At 38.4% G+C, this 18,631-nt stretch overlaps 1 protein-coding gene across 1 annotated transcript; it reads left to right on the top strand.

The window, feature by feature from the left end:
• Positions 1-3,352: 3,352 nt before the first annotated feature.
• Positions 3,353-8,999, top strand: p2ry1 (purinergic receptor P2Y1). The gene is made up of 2 exons (XM_087796473.1): positions 3,353-3,614; positions 5,557-8,999. The coding sequence occupies exon 2, from the start codon at positions 5,577-5,579 to the stop codon at positions 6,633-6,635; it is 1,059 nt and encodes a 352-aa protein (XP_087652599.1). The 5' UTR covers positions 3,353-3,614; positions 5,557-5,576; the 3' UTR covers positions 6,636-8,999.
• The last annotated feature ends 9,632 nt before the right edge of the window (positions 9,000-18,631 follow it).

Raw genomic sequence — 18,631 nt, 5'->3', positions numbered from 1 at the left:
AAAGTAAGACGTTTTACATCTTGAGGGTAGATCAATAGATGTAATTCTCTTTGCCTCTTAATGTCCTTCCCTTTTTTTCTATTCTCCTCATCCTCATTCTTCTTTTTATACTTTTCTTTCAGCCCTCCTATACTACTGTCCTCTACTAATGGATAGTTAGTTAAAGGAGTAAAAAGTTAAAAGGGTTCAATCTACTTCACAAAATTAATTTTTATTCCCTTGTGTTCATTGGTGTTTTTGCAATTATGTTGTTTGTATTTTCAACATCACGCCTGAAAGACGTACTCTTTCCTTTGATGCTTTGTCTTGTCATAACTGATCCGATGTTTTCAAACTAAGGCTGGAGAGACATGGAAGGTGTTGAGGTTCAACTTCTGACACTGATAACCTTCAAAGGTACTTGATTAAAAGAAAGAAAGAGATATTTTTCTCTACTCTTGCCTCTCCATCATCATAACATACTTCCCTTCTTCTCTGTGTCGCAAACCTTTTTTGTTTTCTTCTAATCGTACTCAATGTCTCTTCTTTGACTTGCGGACCTGCCGTGGGTTTATTTACACGCTGTTACACGAGTATGTTGTCCGTCTTTTATTTCAACGCGGCTTCAAACCGCGGCACAGTTTGAGGCAGTTAGACATCCCAGCATAATTAGTTTAACCTTTAGGTCTTTCACTCTGAATCCATCTCCATCCTCTTCTCTTCCTCTGTCTCTGTCCTTGACTGGAAATGCTCTCTGAGACATGAAACCTCAGCGAACAGAGGAGTAATTGTACGGGTCTGGCTTGCTGCTCTTAACCGGGCCGCTGGAGCCTGATGTGTCCTTCTGATGGCATTGACAGAGAATTATTCACTTTGAACATGATAATGCCTGTTACTGCATCATCCTGGGTTAGCAGTAGCATCTCAGTCATGTATCTGTCGAACAGTGGTGGTGATCATAGTAAAAAAGGATATATTTTGTCCTAAAATGATGCAGCTTGTGAGCAGTGGTGGAAGTACTAGATATCCTTGAGGTCTTGGCAGTTGCAACAGGTGATGCCTTGACGATACCACAATTACATGTTTTTGAATTAACTTTTATAAGATGCAGAATCTGGTGTATAATGTCCATCTCCTGTGATGTTATGATAACGGCATAAAAGTAATTTTTTTAGACCAAACATATCTCCCACTAAGTGCATGAACAAAACGTGTGTTTGGTATGTTTGCATGTTTTGTCTCTAAACTCTGAATGCATTTTGAAGAACGAGATAAAAGAAAGAAAAAAAGAAAATTCAAAATAAATACAGTTTTCTTAAAAATTGCAGTTATTTTTTTTGTCTTTTTGAATATGTTTATTTTATTAATTTTTTATTGGGTTCTTCGATTGCAATGTCATCATTTAGATTTAACTCATTATCTACTCTCCCTCATGTTGACTAAAGGGTTTGGATTATTTTTAAAGTAATCTGTTCCCTTTTAAGAGTTATAGACAAACATGTATGTTTTTATGTAGGACTAGAGAACACCTCCATAGTTCTCAACTGTAACGTCCATCTCATATTGAAGCCTCAACTTAAAAAAAAAGGTTTATGTTATGTTTAAAAAAACAAAAATATATTATACAAGTCTATATTTTAGATTTGTTTGTAACGAGGATGTCAGTTTTTCAGCTCCGGCTTTGTAGTCTTTCCTCATTGAAAAACATTGCAGGTGTAGCTAATTTACACAGAATCCTTTTGTTGGAGCTTCAATACAAGATCGACTCTGCAGACAATGGAGGTATTTCGATGTTGAAGAGTCTTTTTTGGACAAAAGACGAAATGGCTACATTAAAATGAACATACATTCTTGCCTACAACTCAGAAAAACAAACAGAAAAATAAATGAAAATAATCCCAAAATGAGTGAAATTTTAGCTGAGGTGGACTTTACCAACCTAGTTAAATATTTAAGAGAAAGAATTTAAATTCAACAAATCTTTGTTTTCCAAAATTAGATTAAAGGGCAGCTAATGTGCTGATGTAAGTGTCTCTTAAATTGTTGTAGGACCTCTATTATACTCATCAGTATGTTTCTGTTTGCACAAAACTCTCATTTAATAAAGATATTTACATTAGAAAATGCGCTTAAGCCACGCCCACTTAAATTTCGCCGTTTTGCCTGAGAAGAAGTCTCGTCCAAGCAACCACGCCCACTCTGCTCTGATTGGTCACAAAACACGAAACTTAAAACCCCTAAAACTCCCGTTTTGTACATTAAAAACGAATAATAAAAAATAAGGTTTGCTGCTTGATGTACACGTTACAAAAACACCAAAAGGCAGAAGTAACTCTCACCATGTTTACATAAATATTATTTTGTTTCACGATTAACATGTAGGTACTTAACTGATTTAGGGCTTCTAGGGGAGGACACGTCCACAGGAGTGACGTCAGAATGTTTAATTTAAACCGTGATCTCGTTTGGTGAGATTCCAGACGTGAGAGAACTTTATTAAGTAGTAAGAAAGTCATTTTTATTTATATAGCGCTTTTCCAGACCAGGGTCACAAAGCGCTTAAACAATCAAAACATTCAATAAAGTATATCCTTTAAAGATCAAGATAAAACTGATAACACAACAGGAGTTCTAGAAAATCAAGGAAAAGCCTGTACAAATAAAAACGTCTTGAGATGTTTCTTAAAGGAGTCAGTAGATCCATCAAGCGCAAAGAAAGAGGAAGATCGTTCAAAGCTTAGGAGCAACAGCCTGGAAGGATTTCTCTCCTCTGGTCCTGAACCGTGTGCGAGGAACCATAAGTAGATTCTGATCCACAGACCTCAGAGCCCGAGCTGGGGTGTAAGGCTGGATCAGATCAGTGATGTGAGGAGGAGCCTGACCATGAATAGATCTGAAAGTAAGAACCAGAATTTTAAAGTTGATCCTGAAAGAAACTGGCAGCCAGTGAAGAGTTTTAAGGATCGGAGAAATGTGAGTTCTTCTACTAGAGCGGGTTAAAGCATTATGAAGAGCACCTTGTCTGTTTTGGGGTGAAGAAAGAAGAAATAATCAGAAGAAAATATATTTTACACTAACAATGATAATAAAGAAGAGATGTATGATGTAATATATCATATTCTTATATTACAGCAAATCTAGTGTGGTAAATAAAAACCATATCACGAGTCAAAGTACAACTCGCTTCACGAAACCAAAGTCCACCTCCTGCATCCGTCGACCAACAGTTTTTGCAGAAGCCAGTTATTAAAATCGTGTCGGATCCAGCGGGGCGGGAGGAAGTGAAAGAGCGGTTTGTGAACCAGAGGAGGAAGAAGCTGATGTGTGGAGAGACGCGCGCCTCCTCCTCCTCCTCCTCCTCCTCCTCCTCCTCCTCCCCTCGCTGTTCCTCCTCTGCCTCGTAATCCCTGCTCCTCATGCCAGAAGCCTGCAGCTGTCTCTGCTCCTGCACCAGCACTCGACCCACGGAGGACTTTTTTCTCTTTCCACGGAACCCACTGAACTTTTGGGGCAAAGCTTGGAGACTGGATGTAGACACCTGACTGCGCGCGACGCCTCATCCGTGGGTTGGGAGAAAGAAGAAAAAAAAGTGCGTGACGTGCTACAGGAATGTGGGATATGAGCGTTTGTCACTGGTGAGTGAATGTCAGCGCCTCGGTCCGTGTTTGTGTGTAGCGCGTGGGTGTTATTCAGGAACTTACGATCGTGTTCTTCACTTTACAAATGGATTTCCACGAGACAGACACACACGAGTTGATCTACTGCGCCAACGAAACTGCTCTGATGAAATGTTTATTTTTACAAACCTGCTGGTATCTTTTTAGGCTGCTATCAAAGACATTCAACTTGAACTAAAATAAATAGTTTATGCATGTTTATGACTGTGTCATTCAAGATATTAAGTGTTTTTTTCCCACTGCTGTCCATAAGCAAAACGATTATGTTTGCTTAACTGTCTGTAGGTGTGAGTCTGTCCATGTCCTCTGTTTGAGTCCAAGAAATCTCCCTTCAACACCATAAGTGAGAGTCCACACCCTACAGAGTCAGTCAGGGTTGAAGGTCATTATTTAAAGAAATTTATTTTTATTTTTTTTAAATTCAAATAATTAATAACAGGAACATGCGTTGATTAATCCTGAGATGTGAAGACGGTATTATATTGTATTCAATAAAAAAGAATGCATTTAGTAATTTGACATTAAAAATATTGTAAAACATTGAATAAATGCTAGCTTTATTATCCCTAATATTGCTATTCCTAACCCCATTTAAGCATGACCAGGTTATCCACCTGACCCACTATTTTATTTATTTTAGGACAGTGGTGTCGACTTTATTAAAGAGAGGCAATTTCGAACGCAAGTTGTGAAAATGTTAAGGGATTTCTTATTTTATTAAATAAATAAGTATCTTCAAGTCAAACAAATCTAATATTCCTCTCTCTTTGCGCTTGATGGATCTACTGACTCCTTCAAGAAACATCTTAAGACATTTTTATTTGTTTAGGCTTTTCCTTAATTTTCTGGAACTCCTGTGTTGTTCTCAGTATTAGCTTGACCTTTAAAGCATATATTTTGTTGAGAATTGTTTTGATTGTTTAAGCGCTTTAGAAAAGCGCTATATAAATACAAATTACTAACTTACTTACTTACTAATATGAGATATAATTAAATTTGTCCTTCAGTGGGGACATTTGAGTGGTCACAGCAGCAAGTTCACCCCAGAAACATAAATACATAAAACATAAATACATATTAGATTAAATATACTGTACAGTGCAAATAACAACGATAATAATAATAATTTAACATGATAATAAACTATAATAACAAAAAACTATTATACTATAAACTAAATTATTCGTGCAAAAAACAACAATTTAATAGTGAACAGTAGTAAATTGCAAACACAGTGCATCATTTAAAACATTTTTATTATATTTTATTATATTGACAAGAAGGAGCGGTGAAATCTCTCCTTCCTGCATCATGGGTTAATAACTCTTGACACTAAGGTGCTGTTCAGTAAAACAGTTAAAACATGTGGTATGACGAGGAAGGAAACTTATTTACAGGAATATAAAAAAAACATTCTCAACCCAGTTTCTATTTGACATATGAGAATTGTATCTTAACTTTTAAATGCAATAAACAGGAACATAATGCATGTGGTAGTTTGACCAATACAATGTTTTATCGTTCACTATTACATTGACTATGTGATGTTTTCAATGTTTTTAAACAGTAATTGTGTACATTTTGTGGTGTGCTGGTGACTCATACATTTATTGACCTGATTTTGACTTGCCAGAATTTGGTTTAAATTATTTGACTGGCACTGTATTATCAAATCTAGGTAAGGTAAGGTAAGGTTAAACTTTATTGATCCCTCAGGAGGTCTCCTTTGGGAAATTGTTTATCAAATCAAAATCAAATCAATCAAAGCTAAGTGGAGTAAGAACAACCAGAAGCTAGCCACATGTTAACAAGTTTGTTGTTATCAACAGTTGTGGTTATATCTGTGAAATCAGCACAAATACCACAGATGTTTCTAATCTCATCTAATGTTTTCACACAGCATCATCCCGTGAAAGAAAAATGACTTCAGACCTCAACTTGACCTCCCTGCTCAACGCAGAACTCCAAAACCACACTCGAGGATGTTCCCTCACGAAGACCGGCTTCCAGTTCTACTACCTGCCCACCGTCTACATCATGGTGTTCATCACCGGGCTGGTGGGCAACAGTCTGGCCATTTGGATGTTCGTGTGCCACATGAGGCCGTGGAGCAGCATCTCGGTCTACATGTTTAACCTGGCGCTGGCCGACTTCTGCTACGTGCTCTCCCTGCCCTTCCTCATTTTCTACTACTTCAACAAAACCGACTGGATATTCGGGGATGTTCTGTGTCGCCTGCAGAGATTCATTTTCCACGTGAATCTTTACGGGAGCATCTTTTTCCTCACCTGCATCAGCGTTCACCGCTACACCGGGGTAGTGCATCCACTGAAGTCTCTGGGTCGACTCAAGAAGAAGAACGCCGTCATCACCAGCGCCCTGGTGTGGACCGTGGTCATCATAGGGATGTCGCCCATCCTCTACTACTCCAGGACGGGGCTGAAGCGGAACGCCACGACGTGTTACGACACCACGACGGTGGAAGAGCTGCCGGGCTACTTCATCTACAGCATGGTGCTGACCGTCTTCGGCTTCTGCGTCCCCTTCAGTATCATCTTCTGCTGCTACGGCATGATCATGAAAGCGCTGGTCAACAACGACATGAACAACGCGCCGCTGCGGCAGAAATCCATCCACCTGGTCATCATCGTGTTGGTGGTCTTCGCCATCTCCTACCTGCCCTTCCACGTGATGAAGAACCTCAACATGAGGGCTCGCCTGTACTTCCAGAGCCCGGACATGTGCGATTTTAACAACCGGGTCTACGCCACCTACCAGGTGACTCGAGGCCTGGCCAGCCTCAACAGCTGCGTGGACCCGATCCTCTATTTCCTCGCCGGTGATACGTTTAGGAGGAAGCTATCGAAGGCCACTAAAAAGCCCTCCAGGAAGGGCGATACTGTTCTCCAGTCCAAGAGCGAGGAGACGGCTCTCAACAGTCTGGCGGAATACGTGGAGAACGGCGAGCGGAGGATGTGACAGAGTGCAGAGGTGACTTCATTCGTGCCCGGCTAAGGGTGGAGATTCAGGAAATAAGCTCCAATTGCCACAATGGGTCTCATATTTATGTCAACTCTGTGGATTGAAGGCTGTGCTGTAGTGAGAAAAACACTGGGATGTTGATAGTGGTATGACCAAAAATGTGAGTTGTACCAGTCATATGATGCATCCCTGAATATGGAAAGGGAGAACAGACTTCCAACTATCGATGTTTATATACAGGAGACGAGTATACAACAATGTATTTATTTTTTCAAAAGGAATGAAGAAACCGTATTTCTTACTTCTATTGGTAATAAGAAAAGCACTGAGACAGCCCATACATCTACCAGTTTCCTTACCTGGACTTAAACACAACTTCAGGGTTCAACACACCCAGTTCCAACCACTGGTAGCACAGCTGATGTAAATCTCTACCGAGTAAGAAGAAATAACAATCGTACATATAGTCACTAGAGCCACAGCAGCAGCAGCAGCGTTTAAGAGCCATACAAGTCAATGGAGAAACCTTTAAAATGGTCACAAACCCAGCCGGAAATATAGAACTCCAGAACTAATTATATCCGCATCTAAGTTAGTCTATTTCTCACCAAATGCATCCATGAATTTCATCTTCAGTTAACAAGAATACTCACCTGACTACATGAGTGACAGAGGTACAAAAAGAGCACAACAAGGTAATTGATGGTTGATCTAAGTGATGAATTTACGACACAAAGTTACTGATATAAGACTGATCTAACTCTACGCTCTCTTTAAAATGACTTGATTTTAAGACACTGAGAGGATGATGCGACATTCATTATCGTTCTTTTTTCTCATTTTAACCAAATTTAGAAACAGGAATTCTACATCTGCAAGTGCCATCTAGGAAGTTTCTTTTTTGCACACCTTTGTTTTGTTTTTCATTTGTACAAGAGTGGTTAGTTTACATTCCGACGTCAAGATGGCAAAAGTAGAAGTACAAGATCAACAATTACATTCCAGGAAGCACATTGGCATCGATTATGTTTTCAGAAGAAGACAATAGGTGTGGCTAGAATCTAGATAGTCTAAGGTGGAAGACGCTCACGCGGTCTGACCACACCCTCATGTTAAGTTAAAATTATTTGGAAATGTTTGGCACCACCTATGAGGAATTATCCAGACAGAAACGACAGACCTTCTGCTATCATTGGTATTTTAATGACAGCACTTTATACTGTACGTCTAGAGCCTGACATGAGTTCACATTTTTCTAATCCCACATGGCTTGTCACGGCTTGTTTGGCATTCTAGTTTTGCTGGGAAGGAAAAAACAAGTGGTTTAACATGCTTGTTAAAAAACTAGAGATCAACAGATGCACTTTTAAAAAAAAATACTCCTAACTAGGTGTACCTAATCTTTTTGTAAGTACTGGTTTTATTATCAGTGTAATTTTATATTATCCATTATTTCTTCCAACATCACGAGACTAGCCTCTTGACATGTCGAGGGATGACCATTTGGTCCTTCTGACCTGGTGATAAGTGGCCGGCAGTTGATACCACTGCTTTAAAAACTTTTTTTTTTATCTTCCAACAAGTCGTTATCTCAGTCTAAAGTAGATATGTCATTCCAATTTAAGATGCTTTTCTTGACACAGTCGGGTTCTCTTAATATACCGTATAGATATAACACTGGGCTAGCACAGATCTATCAGTGTGAGTTAGATCTGCCGTGTCGATCTGATATCGCGGGTATTATTTAAGGCCGATACAATCAGTGAATACTTTTCTCTACCCATTTTTCTGGACGACGGTTGAACTGAAAACAGCGAGTATTTACTCAAAATGCACTATTCTGCTGCATGGACTTGCAGTGCGGAAACTGAATGCACTAAACTTGTAGTCTTGTTGTGAAGTGTGGCCATCTCTCGTTATTCCTCTTCTTTCTACTGACAAAAGAAGATATCGTGTGGACAGCTCTGATGTTTAGGTCAGCAACCGATCATCAGGAGACTTTACTGGCAGTATTTTGTATATATGGTATTAGTTGTGTACTGAATAGGCTATTGTGATGTTATAGATGTGAACTGCTTTATCTCTCGTTGAGATGAAGTGCATGAGTATAAACACTGACAAACTACAGAAGGTTGTGTACAAATGACTTTATATCAGTAGTAACCCGCGTATTAGTTTGTGTGTGAACATACCTCGATGTATAAAATACTGCACTGTGTTACGTTTGGACAAATGATCGTGTGCTTATCATGCACTGACCAGGAATAGATGTTTGATGTCTGTACTAAAAGCCCTGTGTATCTGTTTTGTGGTGAGTTATTGTGAAAGAGATGAAAATAAATGTGCCTCTTGTATCTCTGCCAAAAACCTCTCTCACAATTTGGTGACCTCTACACTTTTAAAGTTATTTTTAGACAACGCGTACTCGACAAAATAAGAGTTTATTAACTATCGAAAAATGAAATCAGCTGATAATATTTACCTCTGGAAAGCTTTATTTAAAATATTACTAAATCTCTTGTAAGTTGTTATTTGATTTTCTTGTAATCCATGCTACATGATGCTAATGCTAATAATGAAACAGTGAAAAAAAAAATCATTCTTATATCATGTCATAGTCAATTGTTTCTTTGACTCGTCAGTAGAACTATTGTCTATTTCAGCTGGTATTACTACTAAGTATATGTTTCTTTGTTAATATGCGTCATTGCTAGAAGTTTTAAGCTCATCTAAATCCACTTCAACTTCGTCCATGATAGTACATTTCCGTTTTCATCGCTGGTATCGGACAATTTTCAGTTGAATTTCAAGGGCAAGTATTTCGAAATAAGACGATGTATGACAGGTATCATACTAATATTTGCTACAAACATCTTTAAAAAGATGATAAGTTAATGTAATAAATATTTAGATTGGAATTATTTTATATAGTATGGAACCAATTACTGTAATATTCAGCTTCTAAAACATATATTTTTCATTATTTATCACATTAGATACACTTGAATTGATACACAGTCAATTATATATCATAAATCAACAACACTATAGATAACAAGGTTACAGTGAAGATGGGAGAAGTGATTATAAAGAGCGTATCGATTAAAAACTACCTTTCAAACAGTTTCTAAAGTGACTATGTAACATAAACTTTGAGTTTTCCTCTAAACATCTTCTCACCTCCTCTCATCCTTGTTCCACTTGACTCTCCTTTAACATGTCCAGGAGGAAGCAGAAAGAACGAGGGAGGAATATAGAGTGACACTTTTCCTCCTCTGGCTTGTTTTGAGACTGCTTTTGTGACGGTCACAATGGTGAAGTGTTATTGATGCAGACAGGTCGCCGGGACCCGGGGCCTCCCCCCGGAGCGGTGGGGGGGACAGGAAACCAACCGACCTTCTTTATCCAAACAGAGTCCACAGGAACAAACAGCTTTTGATTTCCTGACTTTGAGGTGTAAACTGCACTTGTTCCCAGCGAGTGTGTGTTTGCGAGTGTGTGTAGTCGTCTTTAAAGGTCCGAGGCAACAAAGACTTTATTCCAGTAGGTGGGAATGTTTCAGCCCCGATATCTGTTTGATGGCTGTCGAAAAAACGCTGCGTTGGTGTCACGAACACGAACCTCAGACTCGGTGGTGTATAAATAAATCACTTTGCGAGATAAATGTTGTGTGCGCTGTTGTGTACACGTGTGTAGGTGAGAGGAAGACCGCAATCAGCCAGCAGTGAAACCCTGAGCCAAAAGCTCCCGAGCGTGAAATCTTAACTTGCTGAAACTTGGGCTTCTGGCCAGTTCCTCCTCCTTCGCTGCCACCTTTCACCCTATTTCTCTCTTTCACAGTGAAGATTGATTAATACATGTGGTTTTACTATATGTTTTGGTTTTATTTGGACCAAATTTAATGTTGAAAATACATAATTTGAGGGATGTTTCAAAACACAATTTTGCATGTCTTTGTCTACTTGTTTTCGGAGGAAACCGGTGGCACAGTGCCCAGAAGGTAATCGAGTTTAGGGCAGCTCAGCTAAAGCTTCAAAACTCATCCAGATCCTGTTTGAATTGAAGCAGAAAATTACACCCAATATTTCAAGAAGTAAAATCAAAAACTTGAATGCCGTCTTGACTCCAGTTTAGGTATTGATGTATGCTGACAGTCCAGTTTGTTCATAAATATGTTGTTGTTCATGTTTTTATTTTCCACCTCAAAATCAATAAGGTCAGCTGTATCACGATCACACTGTCACCATGATGGATGTCGGAATGACACATCCTGAGGCCGAGCCGCCGCGGACGGTAACAGCCGCTTGAAATGAGAGTGTGACAAGTGTCTTCGGGGAAAATAGTTTCGAGACGGGCCTCTTTCAACCGCAGTGTAATGACTTCATTTTCAGCCTTTTTGACAGCGAGACATGAGGGAGTGTGACGGGCAAATGTACCGATGGCCTGATTTACCGCTTCAAAAGAAAAGTCAAAACAAAACACATTTTTCGGGTGAAATGAATCGTCATAGTTCTGGAGTGACGCCAGTTAAACGTTACTGTGTTTGAGGAACAATAAGCAGACATGAGACTACGACGAGGAAACACTTTGATTTTAGATGGAAAACAGATTTTCTTAAGCCCTTGGCTTGATGTTCTTTAATCAAGAATGATTAACCAACATCAATGAACTTTGAATTGCTTCAATTGTTTGTTTAAGCTCTAGCCTGGAGCATTCAACTGAAATTGATTTGTGTTGGTTCACCATTCATACAATCTTTGCTTAAAAGAAAGTTTGATATCAAAATTAAAAATGCTTTTTTTTTGGACTAAAGATTGTAAATGTAATGGTTAATTATTGCGTGTCACTAAGTAGTTCATGATATTTCACACGGTTTTGCTGGAAGAGAAGCTAAAGAATGTGACCTCCTAGTTCGACCAGATAACGTTGACCGATAGACATGTAGTAACATGTAGTAATCTGTTCCTGTTCCGAGTTATAGGCAATTAGAACAACCATTTGAATGAAGTGAATAAAGCTCAGTTGTCTTTGTCTTCATCTTCCTCCAAAATTAAGATGAAGATGGGAAAATATCAAGCGCTTCCAGTGTAGACGGTAGACTGTGTTTGCTCTGGAAGGGCTCGCGATATTTTCCCAGAATACCTCCCGAGTTCCGGTTTATATTGCTTGTTATTCTTACAAATGAGTGAGAAATATAGTCTTATTCGTTTTTTCTTATTCTAGTCGAAGCTTCAATACAAGATGGACGTTACAGACGAGCAGAATGAAAATATTTGGATGTTTTTAAGTGTCTTTTTGGACAAATATGAAGACGAAGACAACTGATTTCCAGTCGCTACATTAAAATGAATAAACATTTTCGTTGTTGAAAACAATTTACCCCCTATTCGACAAGTTGAATTTGAAATTTTGGGTGAACTATCCCTTTAAGAGTCTAAAGACTCCTTATCTTGAGAAAGTACATAATAAGTCTGGATAAGAAAAAATGTCCCCCCACTTTTGCCTTTGATTTATTTCCCATCTGTTTATTTTTCAACCTGTTTTACGCTGTTTTTGCACCTTGTGCTGTACTTGGCGGGAAAATATTAAAGTAATCCTGGTCAATAGACGAACACTTAAAACAGGATATTTGTAAAATCCTATCCAAGATGATATTCTGAAGCACATTCTCTGGAACCGCCACGTCGCTGCATAATTACAGCGTCGATAGAACTGGCCACTGCGATAAGAGTTATGAGATTGAAGAAGAGCCGTGAAAGGAACTGAGGTTAAAGAAAAGGGAGAGAACATGGTGCTGGATGACAGGATACGGACGGGAAAAGATAAGGAGCTCTGAGAACAAGAAGCTGCCGTCACAGCTAATATGCTGAAAGATTAGGTTTTAAAATGGGAAACGTTGAAAATGTTGCTCTTTTTAAAAAAAAAAAAAAGGGGGGTTTAGAAAAGATCTGAGGAAACTGAATGTAAAAAATGAATAGTCATTATGCGCTGAACTAGATATTCATGTTGACTCATGAATCACGTCAATAACATCACAAGCACGTGCATGTTCTGCTGCGCCGACTCTTTATTCACAACATCTGCTTCTTCAGCAGAGCCAAACCGAACTCCGACGGGGATAAAGAAAGAGAGGATGAGCGGCGGAGTATGTTACAATAGCCGTCCTAATCCACCAAACCCACAGTCTTCCAATTAAACACAAAGACCTCGCTATCAGGAGGGCATGACTCAAGTCAAATAGCAAATCTTTTTATGGCGTTATGAGACACGATTTCTCCCCCAAAATTGGATTAACACTAATCCCCCCCAAAACTTGTGGGAGGGTGCGCTGAAAAGACATCTTTAAGCACTATAAAGAGACACCTTTAAAAATACTCAACGTGAAGATCCCCTTTGACTCTCCACCTGGAGTCCTGTGCTTATAATAGCTTCCAGCCAGAGTGTGACATTCATCCAGCAAGTCGGTGTGTAGAGTGTGTCATAAATCAAAGTTATTGTACGACAACATGACGTGAAACTCAAAGTGTTTATGGGCTGGAGTCTTTAAAATGGATGTTTTGGACTAACATAACTATATTTGGCCGACGTGTAGAGACCAGCAGCATGTCCTAACAATTCATCATCTCACATGACTAAGAATGGTTTCATCCGCGTCCCAAAGTGTGTTTTTTCTTTTGTAAGGGTTAGTCAAACACACCCTGCTTTAATATTTGCTCAATGATGACAATCATAACAACCTGTGTTAACATGTAGCCTTATGTTCAGCTTTACATGGGTTTCCTAGTTGCACCAAAACTTAAATATACCATTTTTTATTATTTGTTACCTCTTTTTTAGTAGTTAAAGAATTAAATAAAGACAACTTAAAGAATGTAACCTTTTTTTAACAATGTCAAGTGTTTTTAACAGTTAGTAATAGCGATAGTGATGTGTTTAAATGTACCACCCAGTAACATTGAATCATTTAAACCCTCAAAATACTCTTAATTTCCATTTAACCCTTGTGTTATTTTAGGGTCAAGGTGACCTGAATGGCTAAAAAAAAAAGTGTTTGTGGTATCCCTTGTGTTGTCCATGTGTCAAGGTGAACAAAGACATTTGTTTTCTGGCTGCTGGGTCACCTTGACCCTGAAATAACATAATGGTTAAAAAACAAACCTATACTTGTCCTAATATAAGCTTGATGACGCTTTTTAACAGAAAAACATTGAATGTTTTGGACATAAAAACGTCCTAATCTCGTCCGATCGCGATGGATTCCAATTAAATGACACAGAAGCTGCTAAAGGCTAAAATAAGGCCAAAAACATTGGAGGCTGTAAGTTGCATAATACTTAAATAAAGAGCTCTAATTCCGTGGAATGAGATTAAGATTACTTCCTGCTTATCTATGTAAATAATAAGGGAGTAGTTGGCACGCAACCGTTTTTGGACATTGCAAACAAATAAGGCAATGAAGGAGTCCAGACACAGTTCATGTTGGTCATTTTGAGTGCAAGGGTCACCAAACTGACTCAAGTGCACTTTATAGATATACAGTACAGGCAAAAGTTTGGACACACCTAACAGGCTTATTCAAAGTTTTCGCAACTCTTTGACTGACCTTCGTTTCTCAAGTTCAATTTCAAGTTTTTTTTATGTCAAATATACATGTATGCAAGACATACAAAGTAATGATTATGGTTTCTCTTCTGATCTGTTCTTAGTTAATATGAATTCTAACTGTTGTCCAATATTGTCGGCTGTGTTTCAACCTGACTTCTGCACAACACAACTCATTAAAAAAGTCATGGAATTCCACAAAGTAACCCAGACAAGACACACCTGTGAAGTCAAAACCATGTCAGGTGACGACCTGTTGAATTCATCAAGAAAAAGAAAAGTCAGTCATTATAAAAAATTAAAAAAGGCTACTTTTAAGAAACTAGACTATACGACATGTTTTCAGTTATTTCGAATGTGTTTGTTGAGTACATACTTCCACCTGTATTCATTCATAGTTTTGATGCCTTCAGGGATAAGCTACAATCTAAAGTCATAAAAAGAAATAAAACACATTGAATGAAAGGGTGTGTCGAAACTTTTGTCCCGCTCCGTAGATGTTTTCCACTCACTAAAAATACAGTAGGTGTGTTCCCTGATTTTCAAATGGTGCAGCTGATGAACAAAAAATAGTTGGTGAATAAATAAATACCTATTACTGTCATTATCACTATTATTACATCTTGAAAGTGCCTGCGTGTTTTTTATTCCTATGTAGGGTGTTTGTATCAAACAGGTCCTGGTACTATGCGGTGCCCATGAATAGCCCTTAGTCTCGAAAATATTGGTGACCCAAGCATTGTTTTGGTTGTACAATGTAAAATTATTATCTATTAATTTAAAAAATGAAGTGGTTTTAGTTACTATCAGGATAGGCGTACAGACTTCAACACCAGAGGACCGTCATGGCCCCACAGATGTATCACTGGTTAAATGAGTGCGTTCCCAACATGGTATGGATAGATGGTTCTGAGAAGAATCTGATTTAAGAAAAGTGCTTTTTGAATTACCAAGCACGTCTGAATCAACAGTGCACTTAAAGGTACTCACACAAACAACACTGGTTATGCTCTTCCTCCATTATATCCTCTGTATACCACTCAAGAGCAGTCGAGCTGATAAAACACAGTGTCCTCTAAAAACACCCACACATACCTTGAGAGCTAATAATAGAAAGACACAAACAAAATGAATTGTGTTTTCAAATACTTAGTTTGAATTAGCAATTACACCTTAGCCATCCTTTATCGATAACCGTAAAGTATCCTCCCTTCCCCTGACCTCCAGTGGACTCCTCATTCTGGCCTCCCCCCTTTTTTTCTCTGCCCTCTCAGCACTTGTCTCTCGCCCTCTAGCCTCGCATTTTCAATTCTATTATTCTGCGTCGCTCGACTGACTCGCACTATCAATCCCGGCGGGTCGGTGCGTGGCTGTCGATCGCTGAGCTCCGGCGCAGACTTAAGGACGCGCCGTGGCGGCGGAAAAGATTAATGGTCTGGCTAAGGAGAAAAATTGCAACGGTGCCACGAGGTAATGCAAACATTCACCACGGGCAGGTGTCCAGTTAATATCTTCACTGATGTCTCTCTCGGGAGAAAATAGAATCCAGAGCGAGGTCAGGCTGAATCTGCGATGGAGACGTCTTTGAAAAAACTTTTTTTGGGAATCATCAGTACATTTATAGGTTAAAGTCATCAGTGCATATTTATAAGTGAATAAAAAGTCTCCTTGCTTGTGCCTGCTGACCTCAACTGCTTGGAAGTGTAAGCTGATCGGTTTGTCCTGGATTCCCAGCTATACTTAGCCGAGCCTCCGTGGTTGAGATTGACTGGACATTAACATGATTCAGGGACGTCTATCTAAGGACCCATTTAAGAACCCCTGCTGGTTCAGCAACCACAGAGAAAAAATCTAGAATAATATATTTAAATTTAAAAAATTTGATGTTCCATTGTTCATTTTTGTTTAATATATAATGAATCTAAAATAAACAATTGAGGTACAACCCAGCTATTGTATCTTTATTTTTTTTATTCTAACTATTTACACTAAAAAAGTTCCTCGGACATTTCAATTTTGAAATATATGACCAGCATGACCAGCTTATTCTAGAAAAAGAAAAACAGGTGTACAGAGGAGACATTTCTTACCATCGTTCTGGAATATTTACTGCAATATCAACAGGTTAGCAACAAGGTGTTGACGTCCATCTTTCTGCGCAGGCAGGATGAGAACAGCGACATCTCCCGGTCGTGTGTAGTTGTTACATCTGGATCTAAACGTTTCTCAAAGAGGGACAGTTGATATGATGAAGTCGTCAGGAGATATTCTAGAAACCATGTCAACTGAACTCAGCTGTTCTAGAAAGTAGATTTATTTTGAATAAAACCCAACAAGGCTAAAACTAAGGTTTTGGGAAGCTTAATGCATCTTATAGTACAGCTTTATTTATTTTGTAATTACAATATTCAACTTATAAGCACATCAGACGTTGTTTTATACGTTTTTAAAAAAAAAACATCAAATGTGACACTTTATTGTAAACCTTGCTCTTTATGGATATCAAAATGGACTGTTTATTATTATTATTATTATTATTTATATGGTAGACAAAGGCAGCGGGCCGTGGGGGATTTGATTAAAGGACACAATTGTCCCTTCAGTCTAGTACAAAACTATTTCCAATAAACTCTCTAGTTTATTTCTAGTCCAAATACAGGTTTAGACTTTACCTATAAATCAGAAAAAAAAGAAAAAAAATCGAACTTTTTATCCGTCAACATCATTAGCAGCATTTTGGCTAAAATGCTAATGTTGCTACAAACTAAAGTCATATGATTCCAAACTGGATTGAATACCAAAAAGACAACAACGTATTGACTACTAGCACTTATTATAGGATGTACCTGCTACAAACAACGGTTTCAATATTAGCGAAATAAGCCGTTGGCAATGCTAAGCTAACAAAATGAATGACCTTTAAATTGCTGATAAATTTCCTTTAAAGTATTTTTCACAAAGCATAGAGTCCTTCTAGTGGGCACTGACATCTCAATTCAGAATATTGTTTGTCTTAATTTATCTTAGTTTGAATCATTATTCTTGTGTTCATGTTAGAATGAGTCGAACTTCAGCAGCGGAAGTTACCATCGGCAGCAGAGGCTGAAGATATTCGGTCGACAATACGTCTCTTCATGTGAAGAATCTGACCCTGATTAATAACACATACTCAGTCCACTGGCTCTGGAGGTCAAAGTTGAAGGTTGAAAGTCACATCAAGCACGTCCGCACGGACCAGAGGCTGCCAGCGCCGTCTGCAGATGAAAAGAATCAGCCATGGACGACTCGTATTATTATGGGGAATGTTGGCCGAGGAGGCCAGAGCCGCATTACAAACTCCTCAGGCAGATGAAAATGGTCTTCACAGCTCAGTGTTTTGTAGCCCAGGAGACACGCGTGAATCCCAGCATCCAATTACTAGAGTTGGCGTCAAGCTGCTTTAACTTTAACACTTTCACGAACTGTGATGGAAAGAAGGAGGAAATGATCCAAGTTTGACCAGCAGAACAGACACAACAGGCCTCATTTATTTAAGGATTTTATTGATTTTTATGATGGACTTCTTATTTAATGTGAATGACTCTTGTTTTGTTGTGGTCTGTGCAAGAATAAACTGTTTATGAATATGAGTTACAGTAGGAACTAGTTTGAAACTGGAGGTCAGACATTCCTGGTTAATTACATTTCGAAGAGAGATTAATGAGGTTTGCATAAATAAACACATGCCGACACAGCTTTGAGGAAACATAACCTTTTCTTAAGTCAACATTATTGTGGCGTAACTGTCACAGTTCATTACAGGATAAATAGCTTTGGCTTTTCTGGAACATGAATAATAGACCTAAAGCTGTGGGTAGATGTCATTCTACTGGCCTCTGCAGGAGGGGAAGTCACATTGCAGAACTTACAGTATTTACGCAATTTATCATTATTCCTTTGAATGTTGGTTTTAATTTCCCACGTGTAAGAAGTTACAGAATGGATTATACTATTAAGAAAAGTTTTTACGTAAATGAAGATTATAAATATGTTATTATTTATATTTTTTGAACATATTTTTATTCCAGATATCAAACTGAACTTTGTTTGAGTAAACCAATAAGTAGTGGAGCTGTTTAAAGACCTAAAACAGCGGCAGCAGGAAATGGTCGCTGCTTCTTCACACTTTTTCTCTAGTGTGTGTTAGCATACATTTACATTGAAATATACAGACCTTTGAATAATTAAAATGAAATACAATTAACTTACAGTTGAAGAATTAAAAATGAATCATTAGAGTTGTTTTCAGCTTAAAACCTATTTAATGTAACTGTTTGTTTTTTTTGTGAAGTATGAAAGTAATTTATTACAAAATATATTATCATTTTGTATCCAAGGCCTCACTACCTCAG

This window comes from Callionymus lyra, chromosome 7 (genome assembly GCF_982586985.1).
Source record: "Callionymus lyra chromosome 7, fCalLyr1.hap1.1, whole genome shotgun sequence".
Classification (NCBI taxonomy): Eukaryota; Metazoa; Chordata; class Actinopteri; order Syngnathiformes; family Callionymidae; genus Callionymus; species Callionymus lyra.
This window is presented reverse-complemented; position numbering and strand designations above follow the sequence as displayed.

Coding starts and splice junctions, on each gene's coding strand:
- p2ry1 (XM_087796473.1), top strand. CDS start 5,577: ATGACTTCAGACCTCAACTTGACCTCCCTGCTCAACGCAGAACTCCAA.